General features: G+C 37.6%; 2 protein-coding genes and 1 pseudogene across 4 annotated transcripts; 1 reads left to right on the top strand and 2 right to left on the bottom strand.

Moving 5' to 3' along the window:
* Positions 1 to 1,422: 1,422 nt before the first annotated feature.
* On the bottom strand, positions 1,423 to 9,786 carry LOC113773380. Of its 2 annotated transcripts, XM_027318013.1 has the most exons (11): positions 9,405 to 9,786; positions 6,591 to 9,295; positions 6,410 to 6,514; positions 5,984 to 6,136; positions 3,311 to 3,474; positions 3,024 to 3,171; positions 2,709 to 2,831; positions 2,502 to 2,589; positions 2,017 to 2,248; positions 1,800 to 1,848; positions 1,423 to 1,689 (listed from the first exon to the last, which is right to left on the bottom strand). In XM_027318013.1, exons 2-9 carry the CDS (start codon positions 9,078 to 9,080, stop codon positions 2,082 to 2,084), a joined length of 3,438 nt encoding a protein of 1,145 aa, XP_027173814.1. In that variant the 5' UTR covers positions 9,081 to 9,295; positions 9,405 to 9,786; the 3' UTR covers positions 1,423 to 1,689; positions 1,800 to 1,848; positions 2,017 to 2,081. The 2 variants fall into 2 exon arrangements, with proteins under 2 accessions (XP_027173814.1, XP_027173813.1); XM_027318012.1 differs by having other exon boundaries at positions 1,800 to 2,248.
* LOC113773591 lies at positions 9,704 to 16,546 on the top strand (annotated as a pseudogene).
* A 1,138-nt stretch (positions 16,547 to 17,684) lies between these two features.
* LOC113776340 (FGGY carbohydrate kinase domain-containing protein) lies at positions 17,685 to 26,435 on the bottom strand. 2 transcript variants are annotated; one of them, XM_027321473.1, is made up of 15 exons: positions 26,079 to 26,435; positions 25,303 to 25,382; positions 24,657 to 24,774; positions 24,370 to 24,548; positions 24,014 to 24,096; positions 23,749 to 23,933; positions 22,245 to 22,306; positions 21,966 to 22,074; positions 21,752 to 21,871; positions 21,019 to 21,138; positions 20,786 to 20,906; positions 20,546 to 20,702; positions 19,277 to 19,349; positions 18,951 to 19,078; positions 17,685 to 18,004 (listed from the first exon to the last, which is right to left on the bottom strand). In XM_027321473.1, exons 1-15 carry the CDS (start codon positions 26,263 to 26,265, stop codon positions 17,882 to 17,884), a joined length of 1,845 nt encoding a protein of 614 aa, XP_027177274.1. In that variant the 5' UTR covers positions 26,266 to 26,435; the 3' UTR covers positions 17,685 to 17,881. The 2 variants fall into 2 exon arrangements, with proteins under 2 accessions (XP_027177274.1, XP_027177275.1); XM_027321474.1 differs by lacking the exons at positions 25,303 to 25,382; positions 26,079 to 26,435 and having other exon boundaries at positions 24,635 to 24,715.
* Between the last annotated feature and the right edge of the window lie 34 nt (positions 26,436 to 26,469).

Here is a 26,469-nt window from a genome sequence, read left to right as displayed (position 1 = left end):
TCTTAGGCGTACTGCCGATGTCGTACATTAAGGCACCAAACTCTACGAAACTGAAAGAGTCCCCTCTCCAAAGGGGTTGGCAAACATGCCAACAGGGGACTAATCTAGATTATTTCTTGAATCAGACACTAATGGCTTTTGTTTAATTTAATCAAAGTAGCATGTAGATTAATCAAGCTGTTATTATCGCCATGCACTTTTTGTAAATGATCAAGCAAAGACGCTGCAAACGGACGCAGTTGCTGAGCTCAATTGTGAGTCCTAATCCCTCCAATAACATGTTTTCTATATCATCGTCAACTCCATCGTTTAACAAATCCATCACTTTATGGCATCCAAGAAATTGACTTGTGCCTTATCACTTGCCATCCTACAAGTAAGGTGGTTACCATGCACATGTACCTCTTTTACCCCTCTCTTCAAAGTTCAATTTAATCTAGAAAATGATACAATATATGATAAACTTTTCTATTATTCTGATATGAATCGATCCTCTCTTCAAAGTTTAAATTGATATTCTATGAGATACACAATTTCCCATAAAATAGAATAAAAGATAATCCATCTCTTAATTTTTTTCAAAACTATTCTCAAATCCATCTTTGCCGTATAAACATCTCGTGTGTTTATATAACTGAGTTATAAAATACATTTATTTACTTATTTCCTCGAGTTTCCCTATTGTAGTTTAAAGATAGATTCATCTATCCCATACCCATCACGCCCACAAGAATTCTCCTACCTAAGGGAATCGCACAAAGTGATCATGTACCAGCTACAAAGATTAGACGAAAGCAGATGAAAGCTCAAAATGTTGATATTCTTCATTCTTGATTTTTGTCGAGGCTAAAACCTCGAAACAAACAAAGCTCAAGCAGGTGCGTTTTGTGTTCACCTGGCACGTGGCGTGCAGTCAAGTGGCACGTGAGAATGTTGACTTTCAAATGAAAAGTCACACCCCGCGTATTAGGTATACAAGAATAGTCGGCAAGTGAAAGGCACATATATATTGGTGCTGGCATCAGCGAAATTGACCTTAGGATAATTTTAACTTGGTTGGTTGCTTCAATAATTAGCAAGCCTCAAAAGTCCACCCAGCTATCAACGCCGTTTCATGCAGGGGAAGACAATCAGGTCAAACCTGATATTTCAACGGCACACACAAACACACACGAAAACACACACAATCATCTAATCAAGTTGGTAAAAGGGTGGGTCTAATGAAAAGTACAGGCAGTTTTTGTTCTGTCTCAGTCGTTTCATACTTGAAACAGATTTTCTACTTACCACAAAAAAGAAAGAAAAAAAATAAAAGACACAGAGATTTCCAACATAACAAACCCACTGGGGTGATTCTGGCCAGTTTTGCATCATTAGAAACATTCTTGAACAAAGTTGAGAGAGAGAGAGAGAGTGGAAAAGTTGATCAATTACGTTGTATACTTTCCACATTGATGGTGCAATGCAATTCCTAATTGGAAATTTGGGTAAATTATATTGTCAAAAACAAGAGTGTAAACATAGCTGGAAGTTTTGGAACTAAATCTTTGGAGCAGAGGAGTAGTTCCCTATGTATAGCAACTAAAACTATGTACAGTAGCAAGACAATTCAACCTCAAGACGGAGATAAAAAAGGCTTCCATATTGGAAGAACAGCCTTGCCATCTTAACACCACTATGTTTGACAACCTGCACATCAAAGTGTAAGCAAGCAAATTACGATCAACCAAAAAAAAAAAAAGCATTTGACATACAGGGTTAGAATACATTCAAAAAAAATGTCTTTTGTGAGCACTTACAGTCTGATCATGCAATTACGTCTCTCCTCAGGCTTTGTTGAAGTATATCCTAGCAATAGCAAGACCAGAGAGCATACTGTTTTACTTCATGAAGATGTGTTGACAAAATAAAGGTGATGGAGAAGCAAGCTAATAATACTGCATTACTAGATTAATAAGAGTTAGGGAGCGGCAAGGATGAGAGTTGCAGATGTTTGCCTGCTTCATATCAACTTACTGTTCCTCTCAAAAATGAACAAAATCGTACAAAACAAGCAAATGGTTGCTGCAATATATTCATTATCATTTCAGATTCATTGCTGCTGCCATGCTTCTCAACTTCTGGGATATTTCTGAGAATGATGGCCTCTCTGCTGGATCAGCCGCCCAGGAACTTTCCATCAATGATTTCCATTCAGGATCGCACCAAGTTGGTATTTGTGGACGCAACGTGTTGTTTACAATCCCACCTGCACAAATTATGGATAAATAATGAAAAGAGAGGAACTTTGAAGGGTGTAGCCAGATAAGGTCGAAGGCATTAAAGTATCTTTGCACATTGTGGCCAGATAGGTATATTAAAGACCCAAAACAACTGCTACAGGGTAAAGCATTTCTTTTCTAAACTTTGATCATATGATACACAAAACCCCTAGAAACCTAGAAGAACATAGTTTATATACAAAAGATAAAAAGAAGGCCATGTCAGAATATAGCAGATACCAATTATGGAAGCACAATGCATTTCTTTATATGGCTCGTCACCAGTTAGCAGCTCCCACATAACAACACCAAATGAATAGACATCAATCTGCAGAGCAGAAAAGAAAGTTAATTATACTAAAAGGAACCGGGAAAAAAAGAACAAAAAAAGAAAAAAAATGATTATGGTGGCCATATATTTCATCAATTACGTTGGACAAATGTTACCTTTTCAGATACCATATTGCTTTTACCACTAAGGAGCTCAGGTGCCATCCACGGCAATGTCCCACGAACCCCTCCCGATACCAGAGTATGTTGTTTTACTTTTGATAAGCCAAGATCACCAATCTACAAGAAAAATCAGCCATAAATGACCAAAAGAGCCAAATAAAATGCAAGACATATATTATCAGATTATTCAACAGGATTCCTACTGTAAAACAGCAATAGTTTGTACAGCTAATCAAATTACAAAACTCAGCCCTGTAGATAGTTGAATCAAAGATAGATGGATTGTCAGATTAAGCATATTCAACATACCTTGCACACTGGTCGATGTGGATCTCTCATATTGACCAACAGATTTTCACATTTTAGATCAAAATGCACAATATTTTTTCCATGAAGATATTCCATGCCAAATGCAGTATCCATAGCAATCATAAGTCTCTTCCGACGGTCAATTGTTCTGTTGAACATGAACAAGAGAACCATCAAATCAATAATTAATTTAGATTTCCTCCATGAAACAACAATGTAACTTTTCCATGCAAAAGCAAATTCTAGATAGTAAATAGCAAAGACAAGCAACAAAATGTTAAACATACCTGTCTTTTTTCTGTAGGAACTGTTTTAGAGATCCATTGACCATGAACTCTGTCACAGTGGCCAAGGATCCACCGGGGCCATCACGGACGACACCATAGAAAGAAACAACATTTGGATGGTGTAGTGAGCTTAATATCAGAGCCTCTTTCCAGAAATCTGAAATCTAGATAAACAGAACAAATCAACAGATCAGACCTGACTCAGAAGTAAACTACTCATACTGAACCTACTACAACTATGAGAAGGACAAAAGGCCACACTACACATAACTTACAAATAGCAGTTAATAGAAGACTAGGAATTCTAAGAGTCTTGGACACTGCATGTTTTAAATCGCAGGTTAAGTGTGCAGCTCGATTTGACTCTTTAATGTTCCAGCCAAAACCTACTTAAAACCTATTGTAACAAAAAATATAGCAACATGACCTGCTTATAGGCAGTCACAGAAACCTCACAAGACAGCACATATGCCAATGTTGTCAGCACTAGCAGAGAGACAGTAATAACTAGACCTTTCTCTAGCTAGTAAAAGGAAAAAAAAAAAAGAAAAAAGTAGAGCGAAAAGTATAATTATGTCATCCAAGATAACTCTCCACAATTTGTTAATTTTTATTTTGAAATGTGGGGAGATTGGAGTTAAAAGAGCCTAAAGTGCTAGTGAATTCACTACTTCCTTAGGTTACTAGTATTGTTAAACTCATGAGAACTAGAGCATCTCTTCAAATGAAATTGTCAACCAAGAACAAACCACTCCTAAATGCCATGAAACACAGCCAGTCAGGATTTCTTCAGGTGACTCAATATTAACAGTAATCAACTGACACATAAAATTCTAAGCAATCCAAACGAAAATTGTGACCCAAAGTGATTAACCTTTTGCGACAGCAGTACTCATGGATATAAATAATGTGGGAAAGCATACAGGGGCTTGTGGTGGAGAAACACTAAAGGAAGGAAGGGAAACTACAAATTCTGTCGCTCAAAACATGATAATAACTGGCATTTCCTAAAAGAAGCTAATTTGTCAAACTTCAAAAATTTCATCTACCCAGCACTTCATAGTGCAAAAGGAATATGTAAAATCATGCTGCCACAGTTCAAAGAACGCTTGTTAGTTTTGCCATAATGGAGACAAGCATCATGACCCAAGTCAATGGTGGACCTATAGAACAGCACTGGAGGGAAAAATGGAGTACTACCCAATATACTAGCTGTTGATGGTGGTTAACAGATGGCCTTCATTGCAAGAATATACATATATTAATGGGCCATGATTTCAAACTGCTAACCACATTATTCAGGTAAAAAACACAATGGAAAACTTAGAATCTCATTGTTAAGAAAATAGCCAGTACAAGAAGAAAAATTAGGATTATAGCAAAATGTTTGACTACAATGCTGTGGTTGTGAATTTACATACCTATGCATGTCAGTTCTAAAGATTTGAATTTTTCAACTAATTAAGTACCCAGACCAAGATTCTTGAAATATCATCTCTCCTCCAAAAGCAGAGAAGCCACTAGAAAACAAATCCTTGTTCCCATTCATCCTTCAATTTCAAGTTCACTCCTTATATTACAGTGCTTACACTTTTAAAACATGATGTGAATCTATCATTTCAGCTATTCTCAAGGATGCAAAACTAAATATAATTTGCTAGCTCCCATATTTCACCAGAAAAAAATTAAACAAAAGCAACAGACTTTCATTTACAAAGCACAAGAAAACCTTAAAGAAATTAAGGAAATAAAAAGTAAAAATGGAAGAATATTCAATACAATTAAAATACATCAGCTATGCATCAATATAGCATGTGAGATGCTAATGTCCACAACTGTGAAAGAAAAATACACTTACTATGACCTACCTTTCATGTTAGTGCCTGACATGCACATGAATCACTTTGACAATATCAATCATTGAAATTGATAGGTTTACAATCCATGCCTACCAAAATTAAGATAGGTTTACAACAGAAAGGAAGGAAATAATCCTTGTCACATTTGTACTTTGACGAATAAAAAAAAATTTACATTGCTCAAGCATTCACAAAATTTTAGGTAAATTTGCAAGACTTGAGAAACTGGAAGAGCAAGCCAACCCTTTCAGATAACCAACCGTATCGAAACCCATATCAAAACCACCACATGCTTCAGCTGACAGAAGCCCCAAGATAATCAATGAAATAGCTCTAGACAAGCAACGTACTACCTAATCACAGTAGTCTATGCAAATGCTAGTATTAAAATGACGACTGCAGAAGAACTAGAAGAAAGATTGAAAACTACCAAGTAGTAGGAAATTAGTAAAATGAAACAAAAAGATGAAATTTCTCCTCTATCTGAGATAATATTCAGGGTTAAATAGTTTTTACCCACTCTAGCCATTGCACCGCACGTAATAGCTGATTGCAAAGAAACTCACGAGACATGCTACCATATGAAATTATCAAAATTAAAATTTTTCTGTAGCGTTGCATGAAAAAAAAAAGAAAAAGAAATCTTTAGTATCTACACAGACCCACTAACAAAAATGACAAAAAGAAACAACACATTTCTTAGGAAAGTAATGATGTTAAAAGGGAATACTGGGTCATCCAGGAGAGTTTTTCCATCTAGGGAAAAAAAAGAAAAGAAAAGAAATTAATAAACAAAATGTAAAAGAAAACATACCAAACGTTCTCTTTCAGATGGCCTTCCAGCAAAGCAGCTGGCCTTTATCCTCTTTATTGCTACATCAGATCCTTTCCATTTCCCATGGAAAACAGCACCATATGTGCCCGAGCCTAATTCACGGATCTCCTCCAGATCTTCATTTTTTATTGTCTATGTGGAAAATCACATGGCATAAATGGTCATACTAAAGTAAATAAATGAATTCTTCTCAAAACTCCATTCATAGAGATAGGGTTAGGATGCAATTACATTTTCAGCTATCAATTCTTTCTCAAAAAGAATATGGTGGTTGATGGGAACTCTCAATTGTTTTATTAAACAAAGAAGATTTTATCTTCTTATGTTGGGGAAAAAAAAGTGTCCCAAATAACTGAAGGACAATAGATCAGTAATTTATAAAACACAAATGTTTTATTTGTCTACCTGCAATCCACGATTGATAGCTTCTTCCTCAGCTTTAGTTAGCTCAATCTTGGGACTATTTGAATTTTCATTGTCAGAATCTACCTCCAAGTCACCTTGAGCATCCTACCAAAAATAGGGAAATTTATTTGCTTTGCTTGAAACCAGAGACAATGTAAGGCAAAGCATGCAAATGACTCACCAATGCATCTGCCTCATTTTGATGTTCTTCTTTTACTGCTGCATCATGCTCAACACGCGGATCAGTAATATCTTGAACTTTAGCTTTCACCTCTTCAATACTATCTAAGGTGGCCTTTTTTGCAGATGCAATCAATTCAGGTAAGCAGCTTAAACGGTCATCAGACTGTTCCCTTTCAAGAGGGAAGCAAGTATCCTTTTCTTCAGGTTTTGTAGTGCCATTGCTTCTTGCACCATGCACCATCGGACCAGAAGTGATGGATTCAGGAAATTGGACATTATCAGAGTCTTTACTTCCCTTAGGATGGGATAAAACACCTATATCTTCAGCCTTCTCCAGATGAATTGCTTCTTTATGCCCTCCTTCAACAGTATTATCCACCCAAACTGGTCTCAAAACATCAGTCTCAATTCTTGGTTCTCCTCTAGAAGTGGCTGATGAAAACAGCTTGTCATTTACTGCTGGTGCTGAATCAGATCTCATAAAAGGATCTGTTGGAGTAGCAATATTTAGCACATCAATGTTAGATCTGACAGGTTCTGTGTTATATAGAAGCTGGCTCTCCTGATTGTAAGTAGTGGGCACCAATTTTAGTGCGTGGCCATTAGGATAGTCGGGTAGTAGAGACCCATCATTACCCACTACTTTCTGAGAGGAGTCTACCCAAGGATTCTGGTTCTCTAACCCAGCTCGCAAACTAGGACTGCCTTCCACTCTAATATATCCAGGACTGACCAAACCACCAGGCAACTGAGGGGAACTGGATCCTTCATAAGAAAGACCCCCATGCATTGGGCCATGAATGTTTCTCCATAAAGCATGCGCAGGTGTATGTCCTGTAACAGGGTAATGACTATCAGGAGCATAAGCATAAGGTGGATTCGCATACCGAACTCCTCTTTCATCTGAGGGTTGACCATGTATATGAGATCCTGTTGCAACAGTTGAGTCATGAAAGATTTGGCTCATCTCTGGACCAGATCGGATATAGCGAGCGTCATCTGGATGGACAAAATGTGATGGAATGTATAGAGAATCAGACACATTTACATGCCCATGCGAGATACTCACGTTGTTATCAACAATGTAGTGATCACTCAACCTTCCAGCAACAGAAACATGTGGTCTTGGTTCCTCAGGCCTGGTATTCGACTGATGTGGCAAAAGCCATCCTCTATCATGACTCTGACTTTCACTATAGAGTTGTCGAGGATCCTGGTCCCTAGGATAGTATATATGATGCATGTTTGGATCTGTGTTCAACATGAGAATTTCCCTATTTGGAGGGCACTCAGCACATGGGTTAGTGGCTTGATGAAACCCATTCCCAGGTGGCTCTAAATGTTGATGTTCCCCAGGCTTCCAAGGAGCATCATTATAAACTTGATTTCTCTGGAAAGGAACTCGACAATGTTCACAAACACTGTTTCCTTCAAAGACATTTGCACCATGAAGTATGTTACCAGGGAAACCAGCCTTGTCACTGGTGTACAAGGCTAAATTCTCTGAATATTGAGGCTGGTGTTCATACAGGGATTGATGGTTCATTTGAACGTCAGGCATCCTATCAAAACTCTTGTCCGAGAACTCATTATACTGGGCCCGGTAGCGTCCCGACGAAGGTGAAGTTGGAAATTCTGCCACCTGTCTTGGGTCCTGGTGCCCATGTTGCCTAGGGGAGTAGTAAGCAGGACTCCATGGAGCATCCATCTCATTGTAACGCTGACTAGCTGTTTGCTGAGGCTGTCCTGAAACTAAAGTAGGTATTGTCAGTTGTCGAAGATTCATTTGTGGCATAGGCATCTCAGTGTTCCGCTGGTTTTGGACCACACCTTCAAGATTCAGTTGGCTTAAAAACTGCTCCGCAACAACATGGGCATCATCTAATGGACCAACAAACTGGTTGTCCATAAGATGATTCCTTCTATATTCGGGGGATTCATTAAGGCTGTTTAAAGCATCCACATACCTCTTCTCATGGTCCCTCTCATCCCCGTCGATGAAATGCATAGTTCCATCTTGATCAGAGTGTGAAAACAAAAAAATCCGCAGCCTAGTGAACCCATCACCAGCACCCAACTTATCATACTCCTCCATCATATTGGTCACATCATCATCATTCACAACAGAGACAAGAGCATCAAGATCTTCATCCGGTTGCTGATACTTCAAAATCATAGCCCCCTCGAAAAGCTCCCTCATTTTTGCCATAAGCTCCTCATATGTAATATCACGTGGAACGCTCACAATTCTCGTCTCCCCACCCACATACCTAAGCTTCCCATCATGAGGCCTAGGCAATATGCTACCTCCAAAGCTACACAAGAACTTAATACGCGGGTTCTCATCATTCAAGTTTGGGGCAGAACCAGAAGCCACAGTCGGGCTGTCCATCAAGTACACAGCTTGATGCTGCTGCTGTTCTTGATTAATGGGACACTCAGATTCCAATTCTGATTCACTCAAAACCACAGTCCCTTTATTACACATGAATTTGTCTTGTTCCTAAAGCTCAAAAACTAATTGCGTCACTCCCATTGACCCTATAAACGCACCCCAACACCACTCCCACAACTTTCATCAAACCCACAAAAAGAGGACAAAAATCACACCTTTTCCAACATAAAATTCTAAACTATTCCCAACAGATTAAACCATTTGAAAAGTACTTACCCCAATTAATCCAAAATTCATCCAGGGAATCCCTATTGATCAATCAAAGATTGAAACTTAAACAGAAAACCAATCAAAATCTTCAATTAAAAAAAAAAAACGAAATGACACGCAAACAAAAATGCGACAATCAAACAGTACCTAAAATTGGTGATTCTGATAATTCTGAAGCCAACAAAGCCTTGAATTCACCCAAGAAGGAATAAAAAAACCCAATTGAGAAAACCCTTTGCTGAATCAGTTTGCCTCTTCTACAAACTTCCACCAAGCTCCTCACCGATTTAATTCAAGGAAAAAAGATTAAAAAGAAAAGAAACAATTGTGCATGCAAAAAGGTGCAAGAGCATATCTGGAGTTTGTCTGCGTGTGATTCTGGGGTGTGTGAGATTTCATGTTCCAGAAGAGACGAGCGCCATTTGAGGGGAGGAGGGGGACCGGGGATGACGAGGTGGGAGGGCAGTGGCAAGGCAAGGGTATTGATGGAAGATGCTTTCGGTTGGGCTGTGGCGATGCCGAGGTTGCCAGGTAAGGAGGACACGTGGCAGCAGATGAGTTCTCCAAATTTTGGAATCTATTTATCTCCACTCGGGCATATTCGTTTCCAACTCGCCCAAAAAGAGCGTGGGAAGACCGAAATGTTCGAGTCACCAGCTCGCCATAATAAAGGACGGGATTGGAACACCGATCGAATTGACCCATTGACAGGGATCCGGATCCAGACCCTGGCTCAGCAGCCCACACACAGCATTGATCATAAAGGACAATTTAAATAAATACAATAGCTTCAAAAAAGTAATATATAATAAAAAATTAAAAAATACAGCAGAAAATGCATAAAAGATCTCATTTTTTATGCATTTTGATTTTTTGAGTTTTTTAAATTTTGTGTATTACTGAATTAATAGTTATTGGATCTTAATGAAACAAAAAAGAACTAAAACATGATATTTATGAAGGAGAAATAGCAATATAATAAAAAATGGGACAGAGAATGACACAGAGTGTGGGACAGAAGATCCGTTGCGTAATTTATGGCAGCAGATGGATTGATTTAAAATTGGATAATTTGGATTAAAATTGCATATTCCTTCAGTTTTTCTAAAACTACTTTCTCAAATACTATAAAAAATTTTAAAAAGTACTCTAAAATGTAATCTAATTTTTTTTAATGTTTAAAAATTATTTTAAAATATATTTTAAAAACTCTACTACTCTTAAATATTCCAAAATATTTTCTAAAAATATCCCAAAATATACTCTGAAAACTCTGCTACAATAAAATTTTTCAAAAACACCTCCAAAAACAGTTAATCCAAACAGAGCCCCTGTAAGTGACAAAAGTTGTATAATTTTACGTATCGTTGTCTTAGTGTTTACATTGTTTTAGTTCAGTGTCTACATTGTTTATTATATCATGCAATTGATGTTAACAATTTCAAAAGTCATAGATCCTTTTTGGGGTAAATATATAGATGCTCTTGGTTTGGTATGCGATTCAAGCATAGATAAATGAAATCTAAAACTTAATAAACTTTCAAGTTCATATTCATATGGAATTTGATTCGATAAAAGTTCGTAAATTGTGATTTGGATATTAATCCCAATTTTATTGTCTATTTAATCAGTTTACAATACTAAATAGCTATCATACAATTGAAGTCCTGAAATCTTCTGTGGTATCGGGTGAATATGGAGGCAATACCCTAGCTACTGTCCCATCTTTATTCGCAAAGAAAAGAAGTTTCTGAAGAAATGTAAATGCAAAACAAAAAAAAATCCAAAGTGCTTGCACTGTTTGTCTGGTTCCGAGGAAAAAAGCAAAAGTGCCAGAATTTACAGCATATGGCAATACCAATATATTGTGATTTATGAAATTTTATTGGTCATTCTTCAGTTTTGCCAAAATTGCGGGATCGTTTAATTTCCTTACCTTTTCCTCTTTTTTTTTTTTTTTTACCTGCTAAAAAAAAAAGAAAGGAAAAATACATCACTTGAACTTCCTCTTAATAAGAAATGATTTTCCACATAAGACCATATATGAGCTTTTGTGAACTCCTGATCATAAGAGATGATTTTGCTCGAAAAGGGAGTAATATATGATGGGTTCATGCAAGATATTGAGAGATGCTTTTTGTAACATTCATTGATATGTCTGTCAAAACTTAGAAATGATTTTTATTATGTTAAATAAAAGGTGAACACTAGGCTGAGGTTGCTTTTACCTAAATGTACATTTTTATGCCCCCATGAAAATGAAGTATAATATCCCCCTTCGTTTTCTGGACCACTTTTTTTTTTTTTTAACGTCTTTTCATTAACTATCTTTCTTTTCTGCAGATATTATGCATTTTGTCCAGTACCAAATTGTTAATCATGTCCATGTGGATACAGTTTGCATGAGTAAATTTCTTTGTCATGATTTGTACTATTAAGTCCAAGAAACTCCAACTGAAACTCCATTCTTTCTTCGACTATGATGGAAACCACAGCGATACCGAAATATTTTGATATTGCGCGTTGTCGATATTTAGCATTAGAATTCAATGCTAATTCTATGAAAAATGTCACATCCAAACACAAGAATTATGATTGGGGTCTCAATTCCAATTCTATGGGGTGCCAAACACGCCCTAATTAAGGAGAAGCAAGTCCATGAATTCTGTGAATTCACACAATCGTCTTACGCATTAAGTTCTAAGTTTCTTTTCATTCACAAAAATCCAACATGTATTTTATATTACTATTTTTTCATGTTCATGCACTATCATTTTTCTGTCAAGAAGAACAGTTAATAGGCTCAGCTGTCAAGTTGTCTGTTGTTGTATCTTCTATCCCTATCAATGGAATAGCTTGAATATGCCAAGCTATAACGATAAGAAAGAAACTAATGGAACTCCTTAATTATATGCTTCGTATGGAACTCCTTAATTATGTGCATCATGCATCCGTGCACGTAAATAGAGATGAAATTAATTTATCGTCATTTGATCAATACAATATACTACCTGATCACACTGCAGTTTTTCTTTTTGTTTTTTGGGAAAAAAAAAAACAACAATGTGAGGAGGATCTAATGGCTGAAATCAAAGAATGATGTAACCATAAGTTTAAGATGATATATGGTGACGCTGGGCAAAAATAGCAGGTAACCAGCACCTATTTGTGTGTGTGTGTGTGTGTGTGTGTGTTGTGAGACATCGATCGGGAGAAGTTCAATGCTTTTCTTTGCATGGGCAATAGAAGAGTGGAGGGCCAAAACGACAATTAATTACCAAGAACAGATCACAACTAATGTCCAGTGGTATCTGTAATTTTGCATGCATGCATTATCAAAAGGTGCTGTGTTAGGACCAAATTAAATATTCTTACTTGCGAGTTTCAAAAGGTGATTAGTTCTATTTTTACTTCGTATTTGGAAATTGAAAGTGTGGTCAAGTTGAGAGGGGGACAAAATTCATCCCACTTTAATAATCATATATAGTATTACCTAAGGGGATTGATTAGCTCTGAGCACGCTGAAATTTGTGCTATATTTTAGAAGGGTATTGGTTGTGTAGGAGGTATTCATGTCCCGTATGTATTATCCTGGAAAGTGATGCTCTCGCCATTATTAGTAGACTAGGAGTATCAAAGACCCCAGAAGAGGATAAAAATATTTGGCACCTCTTGGACATTTTATTCAGTTGATTATATAGCACTTTCTACTAGTTTTAGTTCTGTTGATTTCAACCCTGTGTACAAAGATGGTAGCAATACTCCTGGCTCCTGCTGATTCTTGTGGAGGAAGCTCCAGACGTTATAATGACCAGAAGTAGAGAGATTGACGTTGGGTTTTTCTATGGAATACAACAATTGACACACTGTACATGAAACAGAAAAAAAATTAGAACCAGGCACTCCCTAGGAGTATAATCATGGCATGTTTATTGAACTATCTGCAGCCTTTTTAAGTGGTGTCTACTCATCTTATGAACAGGGCACTGCCCCAAATATTTCGCGGTACCCCCATTTTCGAAGTCAAGCAATGAAGAACTTGACATCTTGAGATCTGTAATGACAAATCACCAAATTTCTTTTTTTTTTTTACATATTTTAATGCCCAAAGGTTTCCTGCAGCTTTAACTAATATAATGAGCCTTTTGACCTGCTACATTACAACTGGATTTTGCCACCTCAAGGATTTCGATTACAATTGACCAGGGACAAAAAGGCTGCGATATTGATATATTAAGATCGTTCAAAAATTGTCACATGGACTAATTTCTGTTATAAATGGCAAGTTTCTTGCATTAGACAGAAGTAGAACAAAGAAGTAGAACACAAAAGAGAAAAGGACGAGAATGTCATGTAGTAACAGGATATCCTGTTTTCATATTTCTTTCTTTTTTTACCGTCTTACTATTCGTTTTGTGATGAGAAGTGATATGGTACTTGGTTTCCATATTTCTTTCCTTTTATTGCCTTATTTTTCATTTATTGCATCAAGACACATGTATCATACGGATCATTGGGATAAGCCATGCAAATAGTGATTTTATCGTTGAAATTTTCAAGTGTTTTGAGTTTCTTCACTTTGTTAATTGTTCTAGTACTGCATACAACTGGCATACATCCTTTTTAGCCTTTCAAGTCCGATGTTTGTAGTATACTATACTTACAAACTTGATTCTGCATATGTCATCGGAAAAGCTTGGAATGCCTTGATTTTTCTTTTCAAAATGATGCTTAATTTTGATTACCTGATGTTTACTGAAGTAGATAACTTAGATATATACCGCGCTGTCGCAGTTTATTTCCTGTCTAGGGATGTCACAAAAGGTTTGGAAACAAAAAGTCCATCCTGATGATCATGGAACGTTAGGATAGGGTTTGATCAATTGATCTGAGTTGAACTGATTTGACTGCCAAACAAACTAACAAGATCATCTCAATTTGTTTCAGCTCCAGTTGTATCATCAAGGCCAGTTATTGCGTTTCTCTTTCTTTTGCTATTCACGATACCAACAATTGGTGCTTGTACTATTACTTCCATCGAATCTAGGCGAGAGATCATTAGACTACATCATGGTGCTGTTGCAATGGATGGTGGACGATGTTCCAAAACTGGGAGGCGTATTCTGCTTGAAGGAGGCCATGCTGTTGATGCTTCAGTAGCTGCTGCTCTTTGCTTTTGTGTTGTAAACCCTGCTTCCGGTGGAATAGGTGGAGGTGCATTTATGCGTGTAAGATCGCATGATGGCGAGGTAAAAGCATTCGACGCGAGAGAAACTGCACCAGGATTAGCTTCTGAGGTACACATATTTGCAATAGTAGACCATATTTGCATTAGGGTATGTATGCACAAAATCCTAATGGGAAAGCAGGTGTACTGTCTATTGCAGTTCCAGGGGAGCTTGCAGGCCTTTACAATGCTTGGCAAAGATACGGAAGGCTTCCCTGGAAGAGGCTGGTGAAGCCAGTAGAGGGACTTGCTCGAGAGGGATTCGAACTATCAAAATATCTCCCATGCAGATGGAAAGCAAGGAATCAGGAATTTCAGCTGATGAAGGACTGAGCAAAATATTTGCAGGGAGGCTATTGGAAGCAGGCCAAATCTGTCGAAATGAGAATCTGTCTAGAACGTCAAAACAAATCTCAGAATATGGTGTGGCTGCGTTTTACAATGGATTAATTGCAGTTGATCTTGTTACAGACATAATGGGGGCTGGAGGAATCCTGAAAATGAATGACCTGAAGCAATATCAAGTCGAACTTAGAGAACCTTTGGTTAATGAAGTTAAAGGGCCTCAAAATACTTGGTATGCCACCTCCGTCTTCCGGTGGTACCGCTATGATTCTTGTAAGTTTCATTAGTCACACTGTCCTTCTAGCATGAACATGAAATGTGGATAAAGGAAAAAGGTGCTTTTGCTTGTCTGCTGGCAGATTCTGAATATCCTATTCAATATGAAGATACTTCAAATATTTCCTCATCACTTTCAGATTCATCGAGAAATCGAATCTCTAAAACATGCATTTGCTGTGAGAATGAATCTTGGGGATCCTGATTTTGTTGATGTGAAGAAAGAACTATCAGATATGCAATCTCCTGAATTTGCAGCTGAGCTAAAGAAAACCATATATGATAACATGACTTTCGACTCAAATTATTATGGTGGCAGGTAACTAACCTAACGAAAAACATGATTTTGGCTTCTCAAGGAATAGGGACCTCAAAGAAACCAATTGCTCGTTAGGTTTGCTAATATCTTGAAGAGGACTTATCTACTAAGAATAATTTATCAAGTCAATAATTCCCAAATTCTCAGTAGCATTCTCGCCTGACTTTTTATCTTCAAAATCGGAACCTCTGCGCTGATATCCTTCCTCTTATATTTCTTATGGAGTTGCTGATATTTACGAGTGGAAACTGATGCTTGACCATGGAACCAGTCACTTGTCAATCGTAGATAGTGAAAGAAATGCAGTTTCCATGATAACTGCCATAAATTCATATTTTGGGGCACTGCATCTCTCCCCGAGTACGAGGAATTGTCCTCAACAATGAGATGGTCGACTTCTCCATCCCCGAAAATGTCACCGGAGATGATGCACCACCTGCTCCTCCTAACTTCATCTGTCCCTTTAAACGGCCATTGTCATCCAAGACTCCCACCATTGTCCTCAAGGTACTGCTTCCTTCCTCTTTGCTTGTAATTGTCGAATATTTTCTAGTAATTCAGCTGAAGTTCAACAGTCAAACTCATTTGATCTACTTGTCACTGCACACTAACTAGGATGAGCAGTTGAAAGCACTAGTTGGAGCAAAGATAATTCCTGGAACCACGGAGGTGTTTCTGAGTCATTTTGCCAATAGGATGGATCCACTCTCAGCAGTCATGGCTCCAAGATATTATCATCAGGTTATCATGCACTTCCATACTACTATATACACAATTTTCATACTTTCATGCAAGTAGCAGCAATAACAGTTGTGGTCATAGGCTCGTAGCAGCAGCAAGAAGGATGATAACAATATGATCTGGTCATGCTCATGCAGTTGCACCCTAACATACTGCAATATGGAAACTGGACCACGGTACGTAATTGAAGACCACTTCGAACTTCCAGAAAAGAAGGGCCATAACCTAACGAGCCTTGGCGGGGGATCAATATATCAATTTATTGTTCAAGAGAACGGCCATGTCCTAGCAGCTGTAAGCGACCCAAGGAAAAGGGTGGCTTTCCAGCTGGTTATCAATCAGAACTATGTATTGACTCGGACTCTTTATATGATAAATTGAACAGCTTCCTCAAATCTTGACCGTTCCTCTCACAAGTCACAACTCTTCTGGAGATGACATCCTCGCAGAATGCAAAATAAATTTGGAATGAAAAGAAATTTGTTTTTGCTCGACTGCTCTCAGTTTTCTCATCGTTTACTACAAAGATTTTGTACAACGTACAAGCTATTCCAAAAGCAAGAAAGAAGCACAGCTTGTCCTCTGTATCCTATATGATTATTGTGATCAATCAGTTCCCAATGCATATGGTCTAAGATCAAGATCGACCTAGTACAGTTGCTTCATTCTGAGGATTTTGGCCAGCTTTAAATTACAATGAATCACAGGCTCACCCAAACCATGATCAAACATTTAAGTGCCACCAACACATTATATCAATTCTTTGAATGAGACCAAATTTTGCAGGAATACCGCACAATCTATATTGCCCCCTTCAAGCACATTGTCTGTTAAAGTATTACTTCATGCATGCCCAGAAACGCTACTATCAATCTCACCACAAACTTAATATGGTCAGATCCCAGAACTTGCAAATTTGGCAGCTTTCCCAGTTCAGGAATATTTCCTCCCATGTGAAATTGATCGAATTTTAATTGAACTACGGACCATCTCTGGCGCCTTGCACCACAGAGCTGATTAAGATCTCATGGCTTTTGGACAATAGAGAAATCAAAATTAACAACAAACGTGCACATACTTCGTAAAAGAAGCCTGCAAAGTCTTATACGTGCATGCAGAATCCAGCTAGCATGCTACCTCATTCCTAGTTTAAGCAGATAATTCCGTCCCTAAGATCACTCTCTTTCTGAAGCCCATATACCGTCCAGATTGAGAGGTTTGACCCATATATCCTCTTTTCCATTCATTTTACACTTGCATAATGGTGCTCCAGAGACGGTGGGTTGGAGACAACAATGAAGTAGTAAAGCAAAGGATTGGAGGACGACAATGGGTGGTTTGGGTAATTCAGCTTCCATGAGATTGACTCCTGTTCTTTTTTTTTTCCTCCTTTTTTTAATAGTATTTCATTAGAGTCCGATTTTGTAGTAAAAATAAATTTTGGTTCAACCAACTTAGGAATTACTTTCATTCTTCAAATTATAAGAAGTGAATTTAGCAAAAGTAAACGCAATAAGCATCCAAAAGACCTGTAACAGTATAGCTTTCTTAAATTTCATGCCATCCAAAAGGCTGAGAGATATATTGAGGCATATCACTCCACTACGGTTTACAAATAGAAAGTACCATTTATAAATCGAAGTTGCCTTCATCTACCTGATTTGCTTCTCTATAACATGTTGCTTGGACTTTTTGTAGCTGCGACGAAAATGCCTCCTATGCTAAAGCTTTAGCCATGATTGAACGATGCTCCAGTTGTTGCTCATAAAGTCCACGGAAGATATGATATTTAGCATTATGGTAATTCTTCACCTTAGGATCTTGGGAAGGGTAGACAACCTGCCAGCATAGAAGCATGCAATTTGGACCAAAAAATAGAAACAAAAAGCGAAAATAAATGAAAGAACAAAGGATTTAAGAAAAGAAATTCAAGGGTTGACAGATTATAATCAATCTGGCACATTTGAGTCTCCCGAGTGGTAGTCATTTTTCAGCTGCTAGAAATTTATATCAGTTTAGCTTTCGTACTTTGTTCTGTATAATTGTTCATTCAACTTAACGGACCCAGATTGTGTTATGGCAAACTCTAAGCACCCACACTGAAAAAATAAATGCATTTCAAACTAAACCAATCTAACTTACCTCCAGACCAACATAATCACCATAATTTTAAACCTCAAGTTTGCCTCACCTAGTAAACTAGACGCAACTGAAGATAGAAATGGTAGACCGGATAAAAGCTTGATAAAGTATTAACTTTCAGTTTGAATATTATTCACTCATCAAATTCTTGCTCAAGTCAAGCAACCTAAATTTGCATGACCGGTCTAAATCTTCAATGAGATTTTTCATCTGTTCCTTTTCGAGGATAAACATTGTTAAAATAAGATTATAACATAAACATTTCATGAAGTTTACACATTCCAGTACAGTTGCAATAAATGGACATATATGTAAGGTACTTGCTAATCCAAACCCAATCAGTTGCTGGGGTTAATTTACAGTAAAGTAGACATACATAAACGCGCAAATCTCATGCATCAGATGCTTTAGTTGTTCATTCTGTCAAAACTTGAAAACTCCTATTTTACTTTGGAAAATTCCAGGAGTTGAAGAATCTTCCAAACTATTTTACTGTAGCATCCCATGTCATACGTCTCGTAACATGCAACTCGCCATCACATTGGTTTATCATACCTTCCCAAAATAAATAAACTACAGCTGGTTCCCCTCCCCCTCCAAGCAAGAATTTATCACCAAACAGATGTTAACAAGGTTCATATACCTGACCAGCTGCATTCAATGCCTTCATCGCGTGTCGGATTGTAGTGTATTTCTTCGAGGCAACAGCCCCCAGAATTGCAGCTCCCAAAAGCACTGATTCATTTTCCCGTGGTAAAATTATAGGATAACCTGATAAAATTTCATGAAGTTTACTTAAATATGTTACGATTCCACATACTTTGAATGCTGCGGGTTGACTAAACATCTTTACCCATAAAACTGGACATTTTTGGATAGGAGGATAAGTAAGTAATGCACACAGATAACCAGTGCACAGAGAAAAAGAAAACAACACAGAAATGGGGGGGGAGGGGGAGAGAGAGAGACCGATTATATCTGCATGTTCTTGGATATAAAGCGGGTTCTTTGCAAGTCCTCCACAAGCGAGCAATGTATCAACCTGGGAGCAAAATCATGTAAATGACTCGGAATGAACTACTGTCGAGCAAATAGCATAGGGAGCGCAACTTTATTGATCTATGTACAGGGTCAACATGGATTCAACTTAATTTACCACAACTTATACTATTACCATGAAAATGGAGCAACTGAAGTGGTAAACTCTCTCTATCTCCCCCCCCCCCCCTCTTAAAACAAAAAACCCCCAACAGGCACAAACCTGTATTGCATTTCCTTTCACTATCTAAATATGATAATTTAACAGCAAAAACTCATGAAATGCGAGACTGGACAACAGGTACCCCATTGGAGAAAAATAGCTCTAGTATAATACACTACAGTCAAAAGTCCAGAAAAATAAAATAATTATAGTACATCAACAGCGGGAATATACACAGACATATTTTTAACTCAGTCAATTGCACAGTCCAATTCTTCTGTTACAATAGACTCCAGACAAAAATAAATCCTGACAATCAATCAGTACCAATTCTTAAAATAATGCTAAATAGGACAACTTAAGCATGGTATGATGTAACATCCCCTGGCTTCTCGCCAAAAAAGGAGTACACATGATCTTTAGTAAACAGCATCCTAGTTCATGGGCTGCTCTTCATAACCCAGTTTACAAAACACCTTTGGGTTTACAGTATATAATTGAAATTAAAACATAGCAGAAAGCTTCACAGTAAGGTCTTGGCAAATGCAATCAATTTCATTAAATTGAAAGCTGATAAGAATTCTTGGTCATGATCACGGTGGATTCGCACAAGTTCACATGAAATATCCCAAGAATATGCACAACAAAGAAGTCTTCTTATTCTGCACATTCTAGATATGTATCTGGGAGTTCCTCCCATATAAATCAGAGTCTAAAATAAGTGCTCAAATTTTTCAAATTTTGAATTTAAAGATGGATAAAAATAATCACCCACAAAGGCAGAAACTTTTGCTAGAATCAGATGACAACAGGGATGGACCTTACTGGAAAGTAAAAAGCTGAAGTTCAATGAGGGGATATATTAAATTAGTTCTTACAACTTCCTTCTTGTTCAGAATGGTTAATATACATAAATAATTATATTGATTTTAATGTGTTATTATCAGGTAGCAACATCATATTTCGAGTGAATTTTGGACTCCACATAGATAGGACAAGAATTTATTGCAATATCAACAATAACATGGCACTCTTACTTTGTGTCCATGGGCATTGCAGTGCTCTACAATGTGACGTGTGCCATATGCAATAGCTTGTACTGTGGCAAGGTATAGAAGAGCTAGTTGTTTTTCACTAGTGTCAAGAGTTAAGCCACACAGCATTCCTTTCGATTTAGGGTCTGCAATGGGAGATCTATACCAAAGTGTTAGTAGATATTTTCTCAAAATTGCCCAACATACTGTATGTGAAAGGCATTACTCATCTTTGAAAATCACCTGTTACCATGAAAGTCGGGAAGAACATGTGTATCATTAGTCAAAGCAGCAAGAAATGGAGAACCCAGCTCATGCCTCATTGTCTCCAGTATCTCATTCAACAGCTCGAAAATTGAGATTCCTAGAAGTTATAATGAATTAAGACAACATCCAACTTCATTGCATACCAGGACAGACTTGTAAAGAAATAAAATTGTACAATAAAATAATGCAACAAACAAAAAATTACTTACTTCGTGAAGCGGCAGATTTTACAAGGTGGGGTGAGGCAACATGATTTTCAATTACATAATCCAATAATGCCCCTGTGGCACTCTGGCCGCCCTCAGTGAGCCAATACTCAGGCACCATACCTTCAGATATTTAAAAAGAAAAAAAAAAAGAGAAAAGAAACACTAGCTCACTAAAATAGAGTGATGCAAAACAAATAAAATCATCAGATATAGGCCATTCACTGTTGCTCAAAACACAAAATGGTAGCACAAAATGAGAGCTCAGAGGCTCAATTGTCTTCCTCCATATAGAACTTATTAGGGAATAAAGGATCCAAACACCACGAACAGATCAGTCTTATTTAGTGAAGCAGTCGAAACTGCATTTAACAAGAGGTTCAATATTTCAAGCAAAAAAAGGTCCCTATTTCTTCTTAGCAACTAAAATATCAGGTTTGACAAACTTCATTAAGACAGACAGCCTCCAGGAGCATTGAGTTCCTAAACCACCATCCAGTAGAATGCTGGCGCAGTAGCTGTCTTAGTGGCTTAGTTTAATGAAGAAAGGGTTTAAGGAAAAGGTAAAAAAATGGCACCAAGAGGATGAGCCAACAGTTTAACTAGTCCAGTTATTGTGTACATTGGCAACCCAGATGACAATTAACATGCGCCTCTTGTCATCAGGCCTTGAAAATACAAAAGTGAAGACATGAACTTATAAGCCATTAGAATAAAACATGGACCATTACCATACCAGACCAAAATGGTCCCCAGACTCCTGGAATGAACAGTTTTGTATGTGACACTGCCATATGGCAAGTGGATGTTCCACATACTAACACCATGCGACGACATATAGCTTCCACATCAGTCTCTACAAGCACAAAAATGAGTCACTAACAATGAAAAATAAATTGAAGTCAAATCAAAATATCCAATCCCATCTTTTATCCACAAGTAACAAGAACCTTTTGATTCAGGATCTGAACCAGCCTTGCTTTCCATCACACCAACACCACCAGCATGGGCATCTATCATTGAAGTACCCACAGGTGTCCCAGCCAGAAGGCCCAATTCCTGTAAACAGATACGGCAGCTTAGCACAGACACGGAAACACTAACTGAGCACAATTATTCAGCAACATGTGCACCCCTTGGAAAGTAAACTTGCATTGTTTGACCAAAATTGATAGACCTCAAGGGGAAGGCACTTTAAACGATACAAATTCCTCTGAATGAGATCTTGCCTTTGCAGAATCTGGTGTTAAACCACAACCCAGAGCATGACCAGGGAAAGCTACACTCCGTCCTGTGCACAAAGACACTCATCTCATAAGGCAACCAAGAAGTTGAAAGCAACATCATGTCTCTTCGATGCAATGACTGAATCCCAGTTGATCATATAGTTCAAAATTTTATTTCAACTTAGATGACAGAATGCAAGAGAAAAGGATGAAAGTAAGACACAAAAATTTTGCATAGAAAGAAAGTATGTAAGTTTTCAAAGATCACACTTAGGAAACAACGAAAGAAACTTTAATATCCATGTTTGTGGGTATCAAAGGAGGTGTACCAAAATAATTTCCAGAGCTCATGCTATAGGAAAGATTACCTTTAAGAACACAGATACAATAGTAGAAAACTCCATATTGAACAAACAGAAGGCTTCGAGGAGAACTGACAATAGTAGAAAACTTTATACTGACAATTGCCTATGCAAGTGACTATACTACAGAGAACTGACAATAGTAGAAAACTCCATATTGAACTAACAGAAGTCTTCCAGGAGACAGAATATTCAGATCAGCTTCAAATGGATATTTTATATTTGTATCTTCAAATAAGCACAAAATTTCTATCTTGCTCAATAACAATGCAAAAGCCCAATACTGCTGATTCGAAGTAACAAACAAACTGATTAAAGTACATAACAAGCGTAACTTGTAGAGAAGCAAATGATCATCTGGAGCTTCTAGAACTCACATGCTTTACACTCAAACTACTCAATGAGTTTCTGTATTTAAAGAATTGTAGGAGGGATAAGCAAGAAACTTTTTCCACACCACTCTACAAGATTTAGTCCATAAATAACTCTTTATCTCTTCTTCTTCTTCTTCTTTTACTTTTTGGCTATTTTTCTTGGTAGGATTTTCACTAATCATCTTTTCTCCCTTTTCAAGATGATCTAATGTGGAACTTAAAATAAGCCTGGATGATAAAACTTTCAATAATTATAAGAAGCATTGTGCAAATTTAACTTTGAAAACCGTGCACTCTCATGGCCAGTCAACTACATTTGAAATTTTAGATTTAACAACTAAGTGTACCAGCAATATTGGTCCCATGGTCTAGAAAATTAACTCATCAACAAGAAGAGTCTAATGGCTGAGTTTGTTCATGAGAAACGAGCTCATGAAATTCTTTTTCACAAACGAGCACATAGATTCTCAAATTCTGCAGAGATTATAAAGCTAAAAGCTACCAGATGTATATACACAAGTACAAATAGACAGTCTGGAATTCAACCATGAAAATAAGATGAAATTCTCTTGTTTTATAATCTGAAAAATTAACTATAGGTCGTACATTTCATAAAATTCACTGCAAGCTCATTCACTAATCTAACCAGAAGCCTTAAACCATTTTCAGAGAGGGAAAGCCATTTCATCCATTTTCAGAGTGAATACAGAGGCAAACCAAAAACAACATCATCAAGCGTTAGTAAAAGTTCGAAGAAACTTACAAGCATACCTATCTTGGCATGATGGCCATCAACAAGATCACCTAAACCAATCTCCTCCCAGAATTGATCATCCCATCCACAAGCTTCCATGTCCCGAGAGTCTTCTTCAGAGGCTTGATGCATGTGTGCATGACCCAGATAGGTCCATTTGCAAACAGTAGAGCACAAGCTCCTAGTGTCATCTCCTGTTGCTCTACAAGAATTGAGGATAACTCATGAGAGCCCATAGGATATGAAACTCAAACTGTGTAAACCAAATGCATAAAGGCTTACTTATAAGACAACCAATCACTAAGGTCCATCCAACGAAATGCCATTGACCAAGATTCTTTCAGATTATCTTTCACCCACAAAAGCTGCAACAATTGTTTATGCCATATTAGATTGACACAGTAATCCAAGAAACCACCACATATGTTTGGACAAGATTTTAGACTTCTAACACTTACAAATATCTTTCTCCATTGACAGACATGGTTCAAGGTGTAAAGTACTATGTTCAAAACAGAGGACATGTCAAGCAAAAGACACAGGCAGGCTCTGAAATATGCTATTTAGTGAAGATCTGATCTAAGCAGCATAACCTACCAGCAAACGAAACTGAACATTATTTTGAGTTTCCTAGATACCTTTGGTGGTTCCATTTCTGGAAATACAGCTCCACCACAATACTGCAAAACAGGTGAGTTGGAGGAATTTATCCGTTCAGCTTGCTTTACTGCTCTATGGTCCATCCAAACTATGATATTCCTCCTAGTATCACCACTCCAAGAAACTGATACCGGCTCACCATCAGAATCCACAGCAACTGCACTTCAAAATCACTTCACTCAACTTATTTCTAGGCATCAATACAGATAAGAGGTAATGAAAGCACTTGAACAATTTCCTTACTGAGAACTGAGTTAGGTTATACCAAGGGAACAAGTGGCAGCAAATCCCAAACTTGTTACTTCTTCCCCGGCAACATTTGCAAGGGAGCATGCTGCTTTTACAGCAGTGCAGACGGCAAGCCAAATATCAGTTGAAGATTGCTGGATGCCAAAAGTTATATTAGGCATGTCAGAGGTCGATCAATGATCTAAAAACAAATTTTAAATCAGTTTGCTGCTTTGCTTGTTGATCATAAGATAAAGCAAGCATCAGACTTACAAAGTGTGTGTGTGTGTGTAAGAGAGAGAGGGGAAAGGAAAGGGAAAACGTTTTGTAAGTTTGTTTCCTTACATGTTTGACCTATTCTAACATGTAATCACCCCCAAAAAGGAATAGGTAATCAGGAGAAGTTATATGATTATATAGAATATCCAAGCATATATAATCTCCAGATTCACAATCTTCGCTTTCAAAATAGAATATTCAAACATCAGACTTCCAAAACAAGAGAGATAGAGACAGAAGAGAGAGAGGAAAAGTAAAAGTAAAATGTATACTACATTTGTTTCCTTACACTTTTCACTTATTCTAACATGGAATAGTTATGAGGAGAAGTCATATGATTATATGCAATGTTCAAGCATCTGCATACTATTCTCCAGATTAATAATCATCGCTTTCAAAATTACCTCGATGCAGTCACCTTCTTTCCAAATCTGAATTGGGCTACTGGCAGAACCCAAAAGTTTGCCATCCCCGTCGAAGAGTCCTGCAAGTGAATTAATAGATCAGAAATAGCAACAGGTAGAATGCGCATTCATTTTCATAGACAGAAAATAAGGTAGTTACTTCGCATGACGGCTTGAACTTCAAGATGAAGAATTTCTTCCAAAACTCAAGTAAAGATCACTAACATGAAAACTTGGCTTCAAAGAACAAATTTGGAGCTTGTAGCATCTATAGTTTGAACCCCAGTTTGAACAATGGGATAATCTTAGCTTCTCAGAAATCATTCCTGACATTTTCTTCACCATACCCACTGAAAGCTGAATCATTTCGGCTTACAAGAAGGTCCATCTTAATCTTTAAAGAAAATCATGTAGTTTTAGTCCATGCAACACTAGGTCTTTATTTCCATCCTTAAAGGTTTGCACATATAGCTATGATACAAGTGTTACACCACCTAAACCAGCTACATATTCATTTGCTAAATGACTCCTTGGCATGCTGACCCATCACCAATGCTGGCACTATCCTTCTAAGTACGCTTATGTCTGAGCAGATAAAGAGTAAAATATGCCACGGAAAAAACAGTGAAAAAAATAAAAACCTACCAAAACCGATTTCCAATAAAGCCAACAGAAGATAAAACCAAGACCGCCAATTTTAACTACTGTATACACAAAAAGACCAAGAAAACTCACGTCATTGGGAAAAGACAGAAAAATAGTGGAGAGAGAGGTACCTGCGCGAGCACTCCCGGTGCCAACATCGACGCCAAGGTAGACTGAGCGGCGAGGCGGAGGAGGTGTGGTCATTTCGATGGCGGCAGGATGAGAAGAGAAGCGGTGGTGGTGGTGATGGTCGTCGTCGTGATGATGTTGTTTTAAGAGTGGTGTGGTATCAGAATATGAATGTCTTGGGCCAGACATTTTATATTGCCATCCAAACACCGTATTAATTGTTGCTATCGGAGGTAATTTCTAGTTATCTATCCAAATTCTAACAGTGTTTTACAATTTAATGGAAATCTAAACCGGAATTTTGAATTTTGATGTGAGATTAATGTCCATCAAAAACTCTGCTCATTCTTGATCATCTCTGGCTGTCCCTTTTCACCTTTCGTTATTTTCCTC

This window comes from Coffea eugenioides, chromosome 6 (genome assembly GCF_003713205.1).
Source record: "Coffea eugenioides isolate CCC68of chromosome 6, Ceug_1.0, whole genome shotgun sequence".
Classification (NCBI taxonomy): Eukaryota; Viridiplantae; Streptophyta; class Magnoliopsida; order Gentianales; family Rubiaceae; genus Coffea; species Coffea eugenioides.
This window is presented reverse-complemented; position numbering and strand designations above follow the sequence as displayed.